The sequence below is a fragment of the Mercurialis annua genome, linkage group LG4 (assembly GCF_937616625.2).
Source record: "Mercurialis annua linkage group LG4, ddMerAnnu1.2, whole genome shotgun sequence".
In the NCBI taxonomy this organism is placed as follows: Eukaryota; Viridiplantae; Streptophyta; class Magnoliopsida; order Malpighiales; family Euphorbiaceae; genus Mercurialis; species Mercurialis annua.
In genome coordinates, this window is record NC_065573.1 from 19,041,088 (window position 1) to 19,056,113 (window position 15,026).

General features: G+C 35.2%; 5 protein-coding genes across 6 annotated transcripts; all 5 read right to left on the reverse strand.

The window, feature by feature from the left end:
• Positions 1–944: 944 nt before the first annotated feature.
• On the reverse strand, positions 945–4,274 carry LOC126678039 (protein PSK SIMULATOR 1-like). Its single transcript, XM_050372899.2, has 3 exons — positions 4,035–4,274; positions 3,804–3,907; positions 945–2,996 (listed from the first exon to the last, which is right to left on the reverse strand). Exon 3 carries the CDS (start codon positions 2,971–2,973, stop codon positions 1,279–1,281), a length of 1,695 nt encoding a protein of 564 aa, XP_050228856.1. The 5' UTR covers positions 2,974–2,996; positions 3,804–3,907; positions 4,035–4,274; the 3' UTR covers positions 945–1,278.
• A 1,913-nt stretch (positions 4,275–6,187) lies between these two features.
• Positions 6,188–6,834, reverse strand: LOC130015408 (uncharacterized). Its single transcript, XM_056105498.1, has 2 exons — positions 6,402–6,834; positions 6,188–6,330 (listed from the first exon to the last, which is right to left on the reverse strand). The coding sequence occupies exons 1-2, from the start codon at positions 6,832–6,834 to the stop codon at positions 6,188–6,190; spliced, it is 576 nt and encodes a 191-aa protein (XP_055961473.1).
• Positions 6,835–7,110: 276 nt separating this feature from the next.
• On the reverse strand, positions 7,111–8,997 carry LOC130015409 (uncharacterized). Its single transcript, XM_056105499.1, has 5 exons — positions 8,971–8,997; positions 8,144–8,332; positions 7,727–8,009; positions 7,375–7,621; positions 7,111–7,198 (listed from the first exon to the last, which is right to left on the reverse strand). Exons 1-5 carry the CDS (start codon positions 8,995–8,997, stop codon positions 7,111–7,113), a joined length of 834 nt encoding a protein of 277 aa, XP_055961474.1.
• LOC130014714 (uncharacterized) lies at positions 8,868–11,958 on the reverse strand. Of its 2 annotated transcripts, none has more exons than XM_056105647.1 (2): positions 11,657–11,958; positions 8,868–10,930 (listed from the first exon to the last, which is right to left on the reverse strand). In XM_056105647.1, exon 2 carries the CDS (start codon positions 10,916–10,918, stop codon positions 9,227–9,229), a length of 1,692 nt encoding a protein of 563 aa, XP_055961622.1. In that variant the 5' UTR covers positions 10,919–10,930; positions 11,657–11,958; the 3' UTR covers positions 8,868–9,226. The 2 variants fall into 2 exon arrangements, with proteins under 2 accessions (XP_055961622.1, XP_055961621.1); XM_056105646.1 differs by having other exon boundaries at positions 11,594–11,958.
• A 1,254-nt stretch (positions 11,959–13,212) lies between these two features.
• On the reverse strand, positions 13,213–14,702 carry LOC126678872 (uncharacterized). Its single transcript, XM_050373783.2, has 6 exons — positions 14,379–14,702; positions 14,194–14,275; positions 14,021–14,087; positions 13,757–13,930; positions 13,604–13,664; positions 13,213–13,533 (listed from the first exon to the last, which is right to left on the reverse strand). The coding sequence occupies exons 1-6, from the start codon at positions 14,656–14,658 to the stop codon at positions 13,373–13,375; spliced, it is 825 nt and encodes a 274-aa protein (XP_050229740.1). The 5' UTR covers positions 14,659–14,702; the 3' UTR covers positions 13,213–13,372.
• Between the last annotated feature and the right edge of the window lie 324 nt (positions 14,703–15,026).

Here is a 15,026-nt window from a genome sequence, read left to right on the forward strand (position 1 = left end):
TATGTAAAAAAAATAAATTTATTTTAAAAAATAGCAAATTTTATTTTTATTGTGATTAGACATGGTCAAATTCGAAATTAATGTACTATTTTTATTGATTGTTTAAAATTTTATGCATTTTTAGAACTAAAACTATTATGGCGCGTTCAATCCACTAAAGCAGATTAGCAAGTATGATAGCACAGGGTCAAATTTCGTCGTTTTCCTCTTCAATGCCCCGTAAGACACTACGCTAGATAATTGCGATACATGTAATATACTGTATAAAAATAAAACGCATCGGTAAGTCCGGTATTAGTGAACTATACATCGTTAGATTAAATCAACGGTTATTAGTGGTCGTTGTACATCATTTTTGATTAATTCTCAAAAGAAAAATAATTCTTTCAGCTTTGATAGGCTGCGAGCACGTAATCTAATCTCCAGATAGGATAAAGCCGCAAGGAAATGTTTTCTATGGCCAATCATTGATTGCCACATCAGAAAAGAATGTCAATTTGCTTTTTATTTCCTGCTTTTTCTGACGGCTAAAGTAACTATTTTGCACCATGAACTTTGTGCTGACTGGCACAATAGTTCCCATTTAAAATTTTCAACAAATTCGAACAAGTGGTTATTAATATTAAAAATTATGGCGTGTACTGATTTTTGCAAATAAAAAATCCGAGTCGTATATTTGATAATACTTTTGAAATGTTAGTTATTTCTGTAAAAAGCCCGAAATAATGTGGAGTGTCATAAGAGGAGAATGTACGAATGTTATACTTGTACAATCTGTCATTATGTGATTTAGTGTTTCAGGCCAATGTGATCATTGTCAATTCAAAAATCAGCTCATAGATTATGATATTCAGTCATTGCTTGAGGTGCGAAAATTTAATATTCGATGATGGGTAAGTCTAAAAGTATATTTATAAATATGTTGAATATATATTAATTCAAACTGAGAAATTTAAACCTATGGATTTTACATTCCATGAATTTCAAATATCGTCAAATCCAAACGGTGCATATACTACAGGTAAAAGGTAATCTTTACATGGAAAGTCCCCAAAACCTCTGCCATAGATACAGATAAAGGACTTCAACAAGTACAGCAATTCAGTTGTTCATAAAAAAAAAGAAGCAAACATTGCAATGATGTTTGATCAAAATAATACCTCCGCTACTCGGCCTGGCATGAGTAGTAGCTTCTCGAAAGCATCGCAAGAACCCAATTCATCTGCTTTGTGACTGAGCTTTGCTCATCTTCTTGATTATGATGCCTGTAATTAGCTGTTAGTATACCCTATTGTTCCTTTTAGATGTATAAGAGTAATTATTTCTGCATCGAGAACACTCAGAACAGTCTCTTTGATCAACTCCTTGATTAACCTTGCTCGTGTAATTGAGCCCGACAAGAAGCTCAATAATTGCAGCCTCGGTTTTTGCTTGATCTGCATAATGAAGCGTTTGCACCAGAAGAATATTCGTCCTAGAAACTGCTTCTTCTCTCTCAAAATTCCGCTCAGATTGCCATTTTATCATGTTATGCGCCAGTGGAGACAGCCATTCCAATATGTTTGCTAGCGCCAGAATCCACTCTCGTCCAAGGGAAGCATCATATGTTGATGTAGATGGAGATCTTCCATAAGGCTCGAGTCTCTTTCTAAGAGCAGCTCTTATAGTTGTGGGTAACATACCGTAAAGGTCGTCTCGAGATTCACAGTCGATCATGTAAGGTGAAGAAACTAACTTCTCGATGAATATGATCAAATTTGCATAATGCAGAGCTAAAGCAGCATGACCAAGAGTAGAAGATGAGGCATTTAGCAACCCACACTTTGCACTGAATTGAGCTAATTTAGTATAAACTCTATTGCTACAAGTAAGAGACTTCACATTCAGGTTCTCCATTTTACCAACAATTTTCATATAGTCAAATGTGAACTTCGCTGAACCACCAATAGCTTGTTTTCCGTCCTGCAGAATAGGAGTTCCACTTCCAATTATCGCACAGTTTCTGAAAGGTCCAAAATGATTTAACGGGTTGATTTTCGAGTTAGGAAGAACGGATGACTGTTGAAGAAGTTGTTGCTGCTTCTTTTTTACTTTTTTCTTCGCAACTGCTCTTCCTGACTTTGAATCTAATCTACTAAGAGGTCCTGAAGAGATTCCACATAAGAAATTCTCTGAAGGATGTACCGCTGATTGCATGATAACAGAAACAGAATGGCTCCGTGCAAGACAAGCAGGATTCAAATGTTTCTTAACCATGTCGTCCTTCGGGAAAGGTAGCTGGCTAATCTCAAACACATTCATAATCCTTTGAAGTATTGTTAAAAGTGATCTTGCCAGAAGACGGACAATGTAATCATAATTTCTAATCCATGGAGACATTTCACGCATATTTCTCACTTCCTGACGTTGCCGCATCACCTTCTGCTGACTCTCGAGCAATTTTCTTCGACTAAAATCAGAATTTGCACGATTTCTCCTAAGTGTTTGCTCAAGTTCTGCAAGAACTTCAAGCTCTTGAGACAATTGCATTGTGACAGCAACAAATCTCTCCATTTTTTTCACTTTCCTTTCCATCTTCATTAATCTATAATCCCACCCAACCCATTCAACACTATACTCAAGCGGGTCATTAACAAAATGCTCAAAACGACGAAAAAGAGGATGCATGCACTTTTTCCCCAGCCGGGCAACAGATCTTGATACGAGTCCAAAATCCTCCATTATCTCACTTAGTGCAATATCCATAAGATAATTCTCGTCATCCGATACAAGCTTATGTATCCCGACAGAGTTCAAAATAACTTCTCTCAACCTAAACATTTCATCGTCTCTCAAAGAATGCCACAACCTAGAAACCTTGGACATCAAACCCGCAACTTCAAACGCCAAAACTCCAACTGCTGCCTTGTCAGGTTCTTGAGCATCCTTTTGAGAATTCCACCTAAAAGTACTAAACCATGACTGTGTTCCCATGTCTCTTCCAACCTAGGTGCATTCTACAAAATTAGACAGCAGCATGGTCAACAAACTGAAGTTGGGAAAGTATAAGAAATCAAATTTTATAACCTAAAATCTATTGAACCAATTAGGAACTCCATAAAAGCACCAGAAAGCTGATGATAAAATAACTGATTTATTTTCCCTTATCACTAAACAGCAAATTTTCAAATTTAATCTGAGTTTTTGTCAGCAACCAAATCAATTCTGTTTAATCCAAACTCAACATTTCCGAAACCGACAAAATTACCAACAATATATATAACATCATTAATATGCTCAGCAATTCCAAAAATACAAAATTCTTGAAGCAAACAGGCACTGCTCATAGTTTGAAGGATGTGAAAAAAACATCGAACTCTAGACCTAAAATACTAGAACCCCATAGATAATACCTATTAAAAAATACAAATGTAAGGTAGCACGGATGCAGGAAAAAAGGACGCTTGGACGCGAACATGGCGAAACAGTGTTAAAGTAAGGTTCCTATGTTAAAAATGAAGTCTGTGTTCAAAACACCAATTTTCCGACACGTTTGCAAAACAAAAAACGTTGATCGAATGAAGTGTCCGGACCACCTTAACTATAACAAGTAAAAAGGAAGTCCAAACAAAGTTTGTAGAATACTAATGACAAAACAAAAACAAAAACAAAATTTGAAGCTAAATATTCTACTTGTACGCAGATCCCAGATACAAAAACACATTAAAAATCACCAAAATTTTAACAATAATGCAGCAATTAATTACAATCATATAAAATACCCAGAAACCAAAACCTAACCTTTGAACCAGAAACGCACTTACAATTTTAGTGAAGCTTGTCTTGCAATTGGGCAATGGCACTGAAACTTAAGTTGAAACTAGACGGTGCCCACTCCATGCATCATATAGCAGACAGCAAAACGAAGCTGGACAAAAATGAAAACGTGGAGAAGTGAAACTCGGTGTGGCCGAGGTTAAGGAATTTTGGAATATAATGATTCCTATGGTGGGTTTATGCTTAAAAGTAGAGCGTTTTAACTTTGGACATCTCACCAGAGCAACGCCAACGATTTTCCACAGCTTTACCAGTTTTTGCAACTCTGATGGGTTTGATTGTCGGAAGGAAAATTACAAAAGATTTTCTTAGGAATTTCCCATCAGCCAGTACAGCAATAGCTGCGTATCCAACTCCCTTGTCCCATTTTATACGTAGGGATTTGAATAGAACTGAAAGTGTTTTTCAATTGAATCGAATTTGAATTCATAATTTTTCAAACTGAACTTCGTACTTGTTGGCTTGTTTTTGATTTTGGAACTTTTTATTATTAAAAATTAATTAAATTAAATTTTTTGATTCAGTTTTATTTTTGGGATTATTTGCGAAATATCTGTTTTTTTCAAAATATTTACACCATTTCTGGTTATCTATCCCTTATTTTCTACGCTATCTATTTTTGTAACTTATTTACAAAAATACCCACTATATATAATACCCTTATCTCATTTTAGGTTAAAATTTTACATAGTCACTCTTTTTTTCTCTTTCAGTTCTCTCTTCTTTTCTTCTTTTTTTCCTTTTGATTTTCAGTTTGTCTCTTCCGGTTACTTTTCCGTTCGTCTTTTTCATTCGCTTTTCCGTTCGCGCTTCTATTCGTCTACTTCCGATGGATTTCTCGTCGTTTTTCCATTCATCTCTTCCGTTCGCGCTAGTCCGTTCGTCTCTTTCGTTCGTGTTATGGATTTCTCGACATCGTTTTTAGATTTGTGTAATTTTTTATGTTTTTGTGATGATTTAAACATTTTGTAAATAGATTATTGTAGATCTATAAATTTTTTTATTAAATTGTTCTATTATTCATATAATTATTTTGTCTTTTTCTTATTCATATATTTGTTTATTACTACTGATTTTGTAAAGAACAAATTGATTTATGATGTATTTTTAGTCATTTTATAATATATTTACGTTATAGTGTATTTTGGGTATATTTATAATGTATTTTTGGTGTTTTTCGGGATATCTATGTTTTTTGGTGTATTTCTGCCGTTTTTTTAGTATATCTATGGTGCATTTGCAGTGTTTATGGTCTATATGCAGTGTTTATTGTGTATTTGCAGTGTTTCTATGGTATAGCCGCAAAAACACTACAAAAATGTCATAAATACACTATATATACATTATTCTTACACTATAAAAACATCATAAAAACACTAGATATATACTATTGTTACACAATAAAAACACGATAAAAAATAAAAAAAATCTAGGAAAAAAATCTATAAAAAGAGAATAAATTATTAAAAATTAAAGGGCTGTGCAATCGGTCGGTTTGGTCAACCGAATCGAAAAAAACCAAAAACCGAATTGGGTGAAAACCCAAAACCGAAAAAAGGTATTTGTGAAATTAAAAAAAGGTATTATTCGTAAATAAAAAAATCAGAAAATAAAAGTCAAAAACTGACATGTAAAAAGTGTAAATAAGTTACCGAAACATGTACTTTAGGAAATTACCACTTTATTCTTTTATTTTTATTCGATTTTTATATACTATTATAGGAGGTATTGTCATTTTTCCAATAATTTATTGGAGGTATGTGATATATTTTTTTTGAATCAAATAGAATTTTATTAATAATAAAAAGCAATTATATTTGTGAGAAATTTATGAAGGTGACTGACCACTACTGATGACTTGAATTAGAACGGAAATTCTGCGCTAAGACATGTGCTGTCTGATTCACAGATTGCCCCACGAACAAAAAAACAATGTTACTAAACTGCTTTACTAACTTCACACAATTAATCACCAACTATAGAATTTGTATCCATCAAACTTGAATTCCTAATCTCCAACACCGCCTCAATCGCATCTGATTCGATAACAAGATGTTGACAATCCTTTAGCCAACTTAACGCTTCTGTAATGCCTATTGCTTCCGTCAATCTCGGAGAAACATTACTAAGGAACATGATGTTTCTGGCTTGAACTAAGGCACCTATCTCATCCCTAACAACAATACCTATGTCATACCCATGACACCAGGAAAAAATCGCAACATCTACATTAACTTTTAACCAGCCATCTTACGGGGTACCTAATGGAGTTTCCAACCTTAAATGCACCACTCGGGATGAGCAATTTTCCAAGCCAATAGTTGTAAACAAGTTGCTTCCAAAATATCTCAACAGTACCTGATATCTTTTTTCAAACAACATTATTCCTATTCTGCCACAAGTTCCAGCAAATGAGGGCAATCAGATTTTTCTCGTCCTCCTCCATCGAAGAAATCCATCTAGACGTCCACTCTGAAACAGTTTCATCTTCCTCAAATTGTGGGACCTTCACCACTTTTCAACACGCAGCTGCTAACGAACAGAAGAACATCAAATGCCGAGAATTGTCAATACATGCTACGCACACTGAGCATTGATCGAAAACGAAGATTTTCGACTAGCAAGCACTTCCGCCATTGGAAGAAAACCTTTACACATACGCCACAAGAAATTATGAACATGTAATGTTGTTGCCAGTTTCCAGATTTTGTTCCAGAAAGCATTAAGTTGGCTACTCTCCTTTCCACAAGCTGCTCTGTAACAGCTCTTAACGGGAAACTTTCCCTTCGGTTCATACTTCCATAACCGGCCATCATCTACAGCTCTACTGCTGTTTGGGATGTTGAGAATATTTTCAGCATCTTTATTATCAAAAACTTCCTTCACCACAAGCCCCACATCCCACTCCGTATAATTAATCACAAGAAGACTACTAACTTTTGCATTTCTAAGGCTATCCGGCATAAATATTACCATTAAACTACTCTCTTCTTCAATAACCCACAGGCTGTCCCACATATTTGTCTTCTTTCCAATTCTGATTCTCACTCATAAACCTTTTAACATCACCAGTTGAGTTTCAAAGATACTCCTCCAAACATAGCTCGGATTTCAACCCAATTTAGCTTCAAGAAAAGTTGAATTAGGAAAATATTTTTCCTTAAACACTTTAACCATCGAGTTCTCTTCCATACTAATAAGAAGTCAAGCTTGTCGAGCTAACATGGCAATATTAAACTCCCAGATTTTTTTGAACCCCATTCCTCTGAACTTCTTTGGCAAACAAAGTTTATCCTACTTCGTCCAACTAATGTCTTTATTTTTCACTAAATCTCTGCCCGACCAAAAGGAGTTGATCATCCTTTCTACCTCCTCACAAAACCTTCAAGAAATTAAGAAAACGTCCATAACATAATTAGGCATAGATTGTGCTGCCGTTCTGATCAATATTTCCTTATCGTCTCTAGATAAAAACTTCGAATTCCACCCCTTACCTTGTTCCATATTCTTTTTTTTATGAATCAAAAAATAGTTAATTTATATCTTCCTACCAATGACGGGAGACCCAAGTATTTCCCGCTATTGCTCACTTCCTCCATGCCCATAACTAAATTAACAGCCAATTTGTCCACCATGGTAACATTCGGATTAAAGGTTATGTTCGATTTCTGAACATTAACCTTTTGACCTGACATCCTTTCGTACTCATTCAGAACACTCTTCACTACGGTCATCTCTCCAACGAAACACAAGAAAATGGAAACAATCATCCGCAAAACATGAGTGAGTAATAGACGGAGCACTTCTACACACGGACACACCATGAACTATCCACATAGCCTCCTCATGAGCTAATATAAGGCATATATAATAAAGAGATACAGAGATAGAGGATCGCCTTGTATCAAACCTCTACTCGGGATAATCGGCTCCATACTCGTACAATCACCAATACTCGTACACTTGACTAAGGATAAGCAATAAATTATCAACTTAATCCACTCATCATAAAAACCCAACCTTCGAAGCATCAACTCCTTAAATTCCCACTTCACTCTATCATACGTCTTGTTTATATCTATTTTAAGCGCTACCATACCCAGCTTCTCCCTCCTTTTGCCTCTCAAGTAATGACCTATCTCATAGGCAATGAAAATATTATCAGTAATGAGTCTATTTTCCACAAAAGCACTCTGATTCTCATAGATAATCTTAGATTAGATGTCATCTTTTTCATTCTATTAATCATTTCTTTAGAAATAATTTTATATGTCACATTGCAAAGAGATATAGGTCTAAGGTTAGTGACATACTCCGACTTACTCACTTTAGGAATCAAAACTAAAGCAGTATCATTTAAACCCTCTTTGAAAAAACCATTAGCAAAAAATTCCTTACACAATTTAATCACATCATCACCCACTACTCCCAAATAGGATTTGAAAAAACCAGGATTAAATCCACCAGACCCGGTCGATTTACCATTATGCATTACAAAAAGTTGTTTTTCTAACCTCTGAATATGAAATGTGACTCAATAAAAAATCATTGTCAACACTAGTCACACGGGGCACAACATCGAAAAAACCAATAGGATTCCAATGTGATAATTGCCAATCAAAAAAATGAGGTCACAGAATAGTTATTGCTTAATGCCATCTCCGACCTTGTAGGTGAGAAAATTTAAGGCTAAACCCATCTAGAGGCCCTTGTACTATATTATTTTTGATCAGAAAGTTCTTATACTATCTTTTTATTCTTCCGGTCCTTCTACTTAATTTTTGATTTTCAAGTCTTTTTTTTAGTTTTTTTCTACTCCCTCTACTTACAATTTTTTTGTTCTTCCAGTCCCTTAAAAGGATATGAAAATCGGAATTTGCCAAGAACAGGGACCCAAACATGAACAATTTTGGAGTAGGGGCCTCTCGAATAAAACCAGTAAAGTAAAAGGACCTCCGTATGTGTTTTGCCAAAATTTAAACATATCAATTTGTATAGATGATGGATAATTCTAATAATATTCTTATACGTATATTGAATTTTATATTCAATTCAAACTGTTAAAGCTTTAAATCTATGAATTTTACATTTCATGAATTACAAAAATCGTCAATCCAAATGATGCCTATACTATAGGTAAAAGGTAATCTTTACATGGTAAGTTCCCAAAACCTCTGCCATAGATACAGATACAAGACTTCAACAAGTTAAAGTACAGTAAATTAGTGGTTCATAAATAAAAAAAACAAAACAAAAAAAGCAAACAATGATATAATGTTTGATCATAATATCACCTTAACTTCCCGGCCTGGCGTTAGTAGTAGCTTCTCGAAAGCATCGCAAGAACCAATTCACCTGCTCGGTGACTGAGCTTGCGCATCTTCTTGTTTTTGAGGCCTGTAATTATCTGTTATACACTATTCTTCCTTTTGGGTGTATAAGAGTAATTATTTCTGCATCCGGAACACTCAGAACAACCTCTTTGATCAACTCCTTTACTAACCTTGTTCGTGTAATTGAGCCCTACAAGAAGCTCAATAATTGCAGCCTCGGTTTTTGCTTGATCTGCATAATGAAGTGTTTGCACCAGAAGAAAATTTTTCCTGGAAACCGCTACTTCTCTCTCAAAATTCCGCTCAGATTGCCATTTTATCATGTTATGCGCCAGTGGGGACAACCATTCTAATATGTTTGCAAGTGCCAGACTCCATTTTCGTCCAAGGGAAGTATCATATGTTGATGCAGCTGGAGATCCGCCATAGTGCTCGAGTCTCTTTCGAAGACCAGCTCTTATAGTTGTGGGTAACATACTGTAAAGGTCATCTCGAGATCCACAGTCGATCATGTAAGGTGAAGAAACTAACTTCTCGATGAATGTAATCAAATTTGCATAGTGCAGAGCTAAAGCAGCATAACCAAGAGTAGAAGAAGGGGCCTTTAGCAACCCACACTTTGCACTGAAGTGAGCTAATTTAGTAAAAACTCTATTGCTGCAAGTAAGAGATTTCATATTCAACTTCTCCATTTTACCAACAATTTTCATATAGTCAACTGTGAACTTCGCTGAACCACCAATAGCTTGTTTTCCGTCCTGCATAATAGGAGACCCGCTTTCAATTATCGCACAATTTCTGAAAGGTCCAAAATGATTTAATGGGTTAATTTTTGAGTTAGGAAGAGCGGATGATTGTTGAAGAAGTTGTCGCTGCTTCTTTTTTACTTTTTTCTTTGCAACAGCTGTTCCTAGCTTTAAATCAAATCTACTTAGAGGTCCTGAAGAAATTCCCCATAAGGAACTCTCTGAAGGATGAACCGCTGATTGCATGATAACAGAAATGGAATGGCTCCGTGGAAGACAAGCAGGATTCATATGTTTCTTAATGATGTCTTCCTTTGGAGGAGGTTGTTGGCTAATCTCAAACACAATTATGATCCTCTGAAGTATTGTTAAAAGTGATCTTGCCAGAAGACGGACAATGTAATCATAAGTTCTAATCCACGGAGACATCTCACGCAAATTTCTCACTTCCTGACGTTGACGCATCACCTTCTGCTGACTCTCGAGCAATTTCCTTCGACTAAAATCAGGATTTGCACGATTTCTCCTAAGTGTTTGCTCAAGCTCTGCAAGAACTTCAAGCTCTTGAGACAATTGCATTGTGACTGCAACAAACCTCTCCATTTTTTTCACTTTCCTTTCCATCTTCATCAATCTATAATCCCACCCAAACCATTCAAGATTATGCTCAAGCGGGTCATTGACAAAACATTCAAAACGACGAAAAAGAGGATCTACGCACTTTTTGCCAAGCCTGGCGACAGATCTTGATATGAGTCCAAAATCCTCCATTATATTATTCAGTAAAAGATCCATAAGATAACTATCATCATCCGATACGAGCTTATGAATACCAATAGAGTTCAAAATTTCTTCTCTCAAGCTAAACATTTCATTGTCTCTCAAAGAACGCCACAACCTAGAAACCTTAAACATCAAACCTGCAACTTCAAACGCCAAAACTCCAATTGCTGCCTTGTCATTTTCTTGAGCATCTTTTAGAGAATTCCACCGTAAATTACTAAACCATGACTGTGTTCCCATATCTCCTCCAATCTAGGTGTATGCCATAAAATTAGACAGCAACATGGTCAGCCAACTAAAGGTGGGAAAGTACAAATTATCAAACTTTTTAATCTAAAATCTATTGGAGCAACTAAGACCTCAAAAAAAAAAAAAAAAAAAAAAAACAGATCATAAAAAACTGATTATTTTCCCTCATCACCAAACAGCAATTTATCAAATTTAATTTGAGTTTCTTTCAGCAACTACCCAAATATGTTTAATCCAAAGTCAACATCTCAACAACCGACCAAATTACCAACTTTATATAGCATTAGCAGTTTTATATACACAGCAATTCCAAAAGTACCAAATTCTTGTAGTAGATAGACAATGCTCATCTACGGAAACGGCGAAATAGTGTTATTTCAAAGTTTCCAATGTAAAAAATAATAAAGTTTCTCGTCCGAAACGTCAATTGTCCAAAACGTTTTCGAAACTGGACACGTCGATTGAATGAAGTGTCCGTGTTACGCATAGACCTAAACTAGTAGAACCCTATAGATAAAAATGAAAAATCATACAAATGTAACTGAACTAAAAATCCAAACAAAAACCATGCAGCAATTAATTCCAGTCATATCAAATACCCAGAAACCAAAACATAACTTTTAAACCATAAATACAGTAATATAAGTAGCAGCTCAGCTCACTTACAATTTTAGTGGAGAGTGGCTATGGGACATTAAAGTTTGAAAATTTGTAGGAATGAGAGAGTACCCAGTTGATGCATCATATAGTAGAAAAGATTACACAAGACAAACATGAAGACACAAAGAAGTTGAATTTGGTGTAGTCGAGGTTGAAGAATTTTGGAATATAATCCTTCGTTTTCTGGGTTTACGCTCAAAACTACATCGTTTTAACTTTGGACATGTCACCAGAGGTCAAGAGCAACGATTTTCCACAGCTTTACCAGTCTCTGAAACTCTATTTTATTCTGATGTGACTCCTTGACAAAAGCAAAACTCCAAATGTTTTTCTTAGGAATTTCCCTCTCTTCACCAACAGAATGTCGGGTGACGTGTCGACCCATAATATCCAGTTGAGCTATATTAGAGACTACTACATGACCGAAAATTATTCAATGCAAATGCAAATGAAATTTTTGTGGTGTTAAGATATTAAATGTTAAAATTAAATATGTAAATAACATAAGCATTTTATTAGCTTCTTGTATAATTACATAGGACAACTTTTGTTTTGAATAATCATGGAAAATTCATACGGAAGTTCCTGTACTATACTATTTTTGTTCAGAAGGCTCCTACTCCAAACTTGTTCATGTTTGGGTCTTTTTACTTGAAAAAATCTAATATTTACATCCTTACGTGAATGGAAAACGAGGAGTGTGTCACACTTTCCGCCGGTGAGAGTGGAGAGAAAAAGAGCGTGACATGATATTTATTTATTTTTGATAAATAATGACATGGTAATTGTTTTTCTATATCAGTGGTGACATGGCAATTTTAAGTGAAAACAACAGAGCTCTCTTTTACTTTCTGGAATGCTTCTCTATTAAGCAAAAGTTAGTGATGTTTGTAAGGAAGAGAGATTGGCATTTCCTGATCCGATTGATACAGTAAGTAAAGAAGCCTGGAATTTCATAAGGAACAAATTTTTTTGATCAAATAACTGAAAACAAAATCTCTTGAAATCTAACCAAAACAGAAATACTTCAGCATCTCTAGCTTATCGAATGCAATCAGGAAAACCGATAGAAGAGTTAACCGATTCAATCAGGTTTGGAATTTATCTAACATTCCAAGCCAAAGTTCTATTAGTTGGATAGCTATCAAGAATAAGCTAGCAACAAAGAAGAGGGTATTGAAGTGGGGAATAATAATAGTAATTCAACTGAGTGCTGCCTCTATAACTCTGATGTGGAAGATGTGAAGCATTTGTTCTTCAAGTGCAGTTTCAGCAAAGAAGTTTGCAGCAGAATCCTTCAAATTTACAACTTTAGTAGAAATCCGCGGCATTCACAGCCACTATTTACTACATCTGGCAGGCAAGAAATTACAAGCAATTCAAGGACAAGCAATTGACACCTGAAGTAACTAAGAAGATCATTCTCATTAGACATATTAATACGAATGATGATAGAAGGGTAATGTTGAGTAATTGACGTTTCTTTAACCTCTTGATTGAATTGTTGTGTGTTTGATTGTAGCAGAGTATCTCAGCTGCTACTGCTGATGTATGAGCTGTTCTTAAAAGCATTTTAAAAGTCTTTTACAAGACATTCTCATCGTTTGGTAATCAAACTTTTTATCAAAAAACATTGACAGGGCAGCAAAATTACTCTGAAACTCTTATAATCAAAGGTAGACAGCTTTTGTACTTCATTTAACTTTTTAATTATTTTACTGATTTCATATAGAATCAGCATGTCATCTACCAAGACATAACTATTTCCCCCTTGCATACTCAAAATCATTTTCTGCCAAAACGACGGACAATCTTGGCGTAGAAGCCCCAGTCAGGATGATCAGATGTTATCGCAGGCTGTCCAAAAGGATTCTCTTCAACATAGGAAGCTACATCATCTGCTTCTGCTACCCCATCCAAGAACACCCTAAGCTCTCCATTTTCACCTATTCAACGAAGCAAACTCATAATTAGCATAGAATCACCAAAGCAAACTCATAATTTATCATCCCTTACCTAAAACATCATCATTTCCCAGGCCTGCCTTGTACTCATCAATAAATATTCCTGTGTTAGGCTGCAATAAGCAAAGAAACCATAAGCTAAGACAGGGTCCGAATAATAGAATATATATGAACTTTGAACTAGCCACTCCATTATAGTACACACAGGATTCAGAAGACATTTGTAAGGCTTATCATCAATCATTAAAGTGTTTGACGATGAAAATTGTCCCAAAGATGGTGACTTGCTCTCCCATAATTTCCTCAACTCCTTAAAAAACAAAGGCTTCTCGTTATTTTCCAACGATTTCAATCCGGAATCAGTGCATTCTTCTTGATCCTGTAGAACGCAAACTATTATAATGGGTCATAACTCATAAGGTAAGAATTGAATGAATATGTGTAGGGTTTAAAAGCAAACATTTCTTACCCAAGCAAACAACACCTTACTTCTCAACTCTCCTAGCAGACAACCCAGAACATTGTTCAGATTCTTTCTGTCATGTCCATCAACATCAAGATTCAAGATTACAAGTAAATAACAATGAATTAAACATATTTATATAACAAAATGAAAAAAAGTTTGAGTTTTGTAATTCTAACTCTATTGCAGACGACCAAATTCCAACTTCAAATCTTTCAAAACAAAATTTGACGAACTCATCGCAGTAGGGTCTCTTGAAAACTAAGAAAAAAGAGCAATCACATGGAATTAATCACATATATTTGCAAACGAACAAATGAAACAATATTGCTATATGATTAATAATTTATGAACTTCTTTTTACCAAGAATGGTGCCAAATCTAGCATCAGCAGTGCAGTTTCTTGGTTTGTTTTTGTCGAAAGTCCTGATCTTTTGACACAAAACTCCAGGAGACAGCACAAGAAGTTTCTTCTTCGGACCAAGATTCATCTTATGTAGTAAATTTTTCAGTATCAGGTCTTCTTCTTCATTATCAGTATTCTCAGCGTCACTGCCATTGTTGTCACTGCCATTGTCGTCACTGTCACTGTAGTAATACAGAGCCTTTTGCTTCAGGTTTGTGCTGCCGCTCTTTTCTTCCATCTTTGTGTGCTTCTGATTCTAAAATCAAAATTTGTTTTGTTCAGTGGATGGATTTTAGTGGGTATGGGCTGCCAACTTTTGAGCTTCTTTAAGTAATGACTTTTCATGTGCATCGCAAATGATGTTACTACTTCTTAGTGGGCTGTTCTTTTATGATCCTTAATTGGGATTCATCATTTATTATTAGGTTGAATTGAATTGACTATTTGAATTCGGATGGTTCAGCTTCCTCAACCTGTAAATATATTTCAACCTTTTGAGATAGGAATAGGACTGAATTATAATGAGAGAGTGATTCAAATCCCGCTGCTTAGAATTTTTTTTACCATTTCTAACGATTTTCTTCGGTGTAAATTGATTTAGGTAAT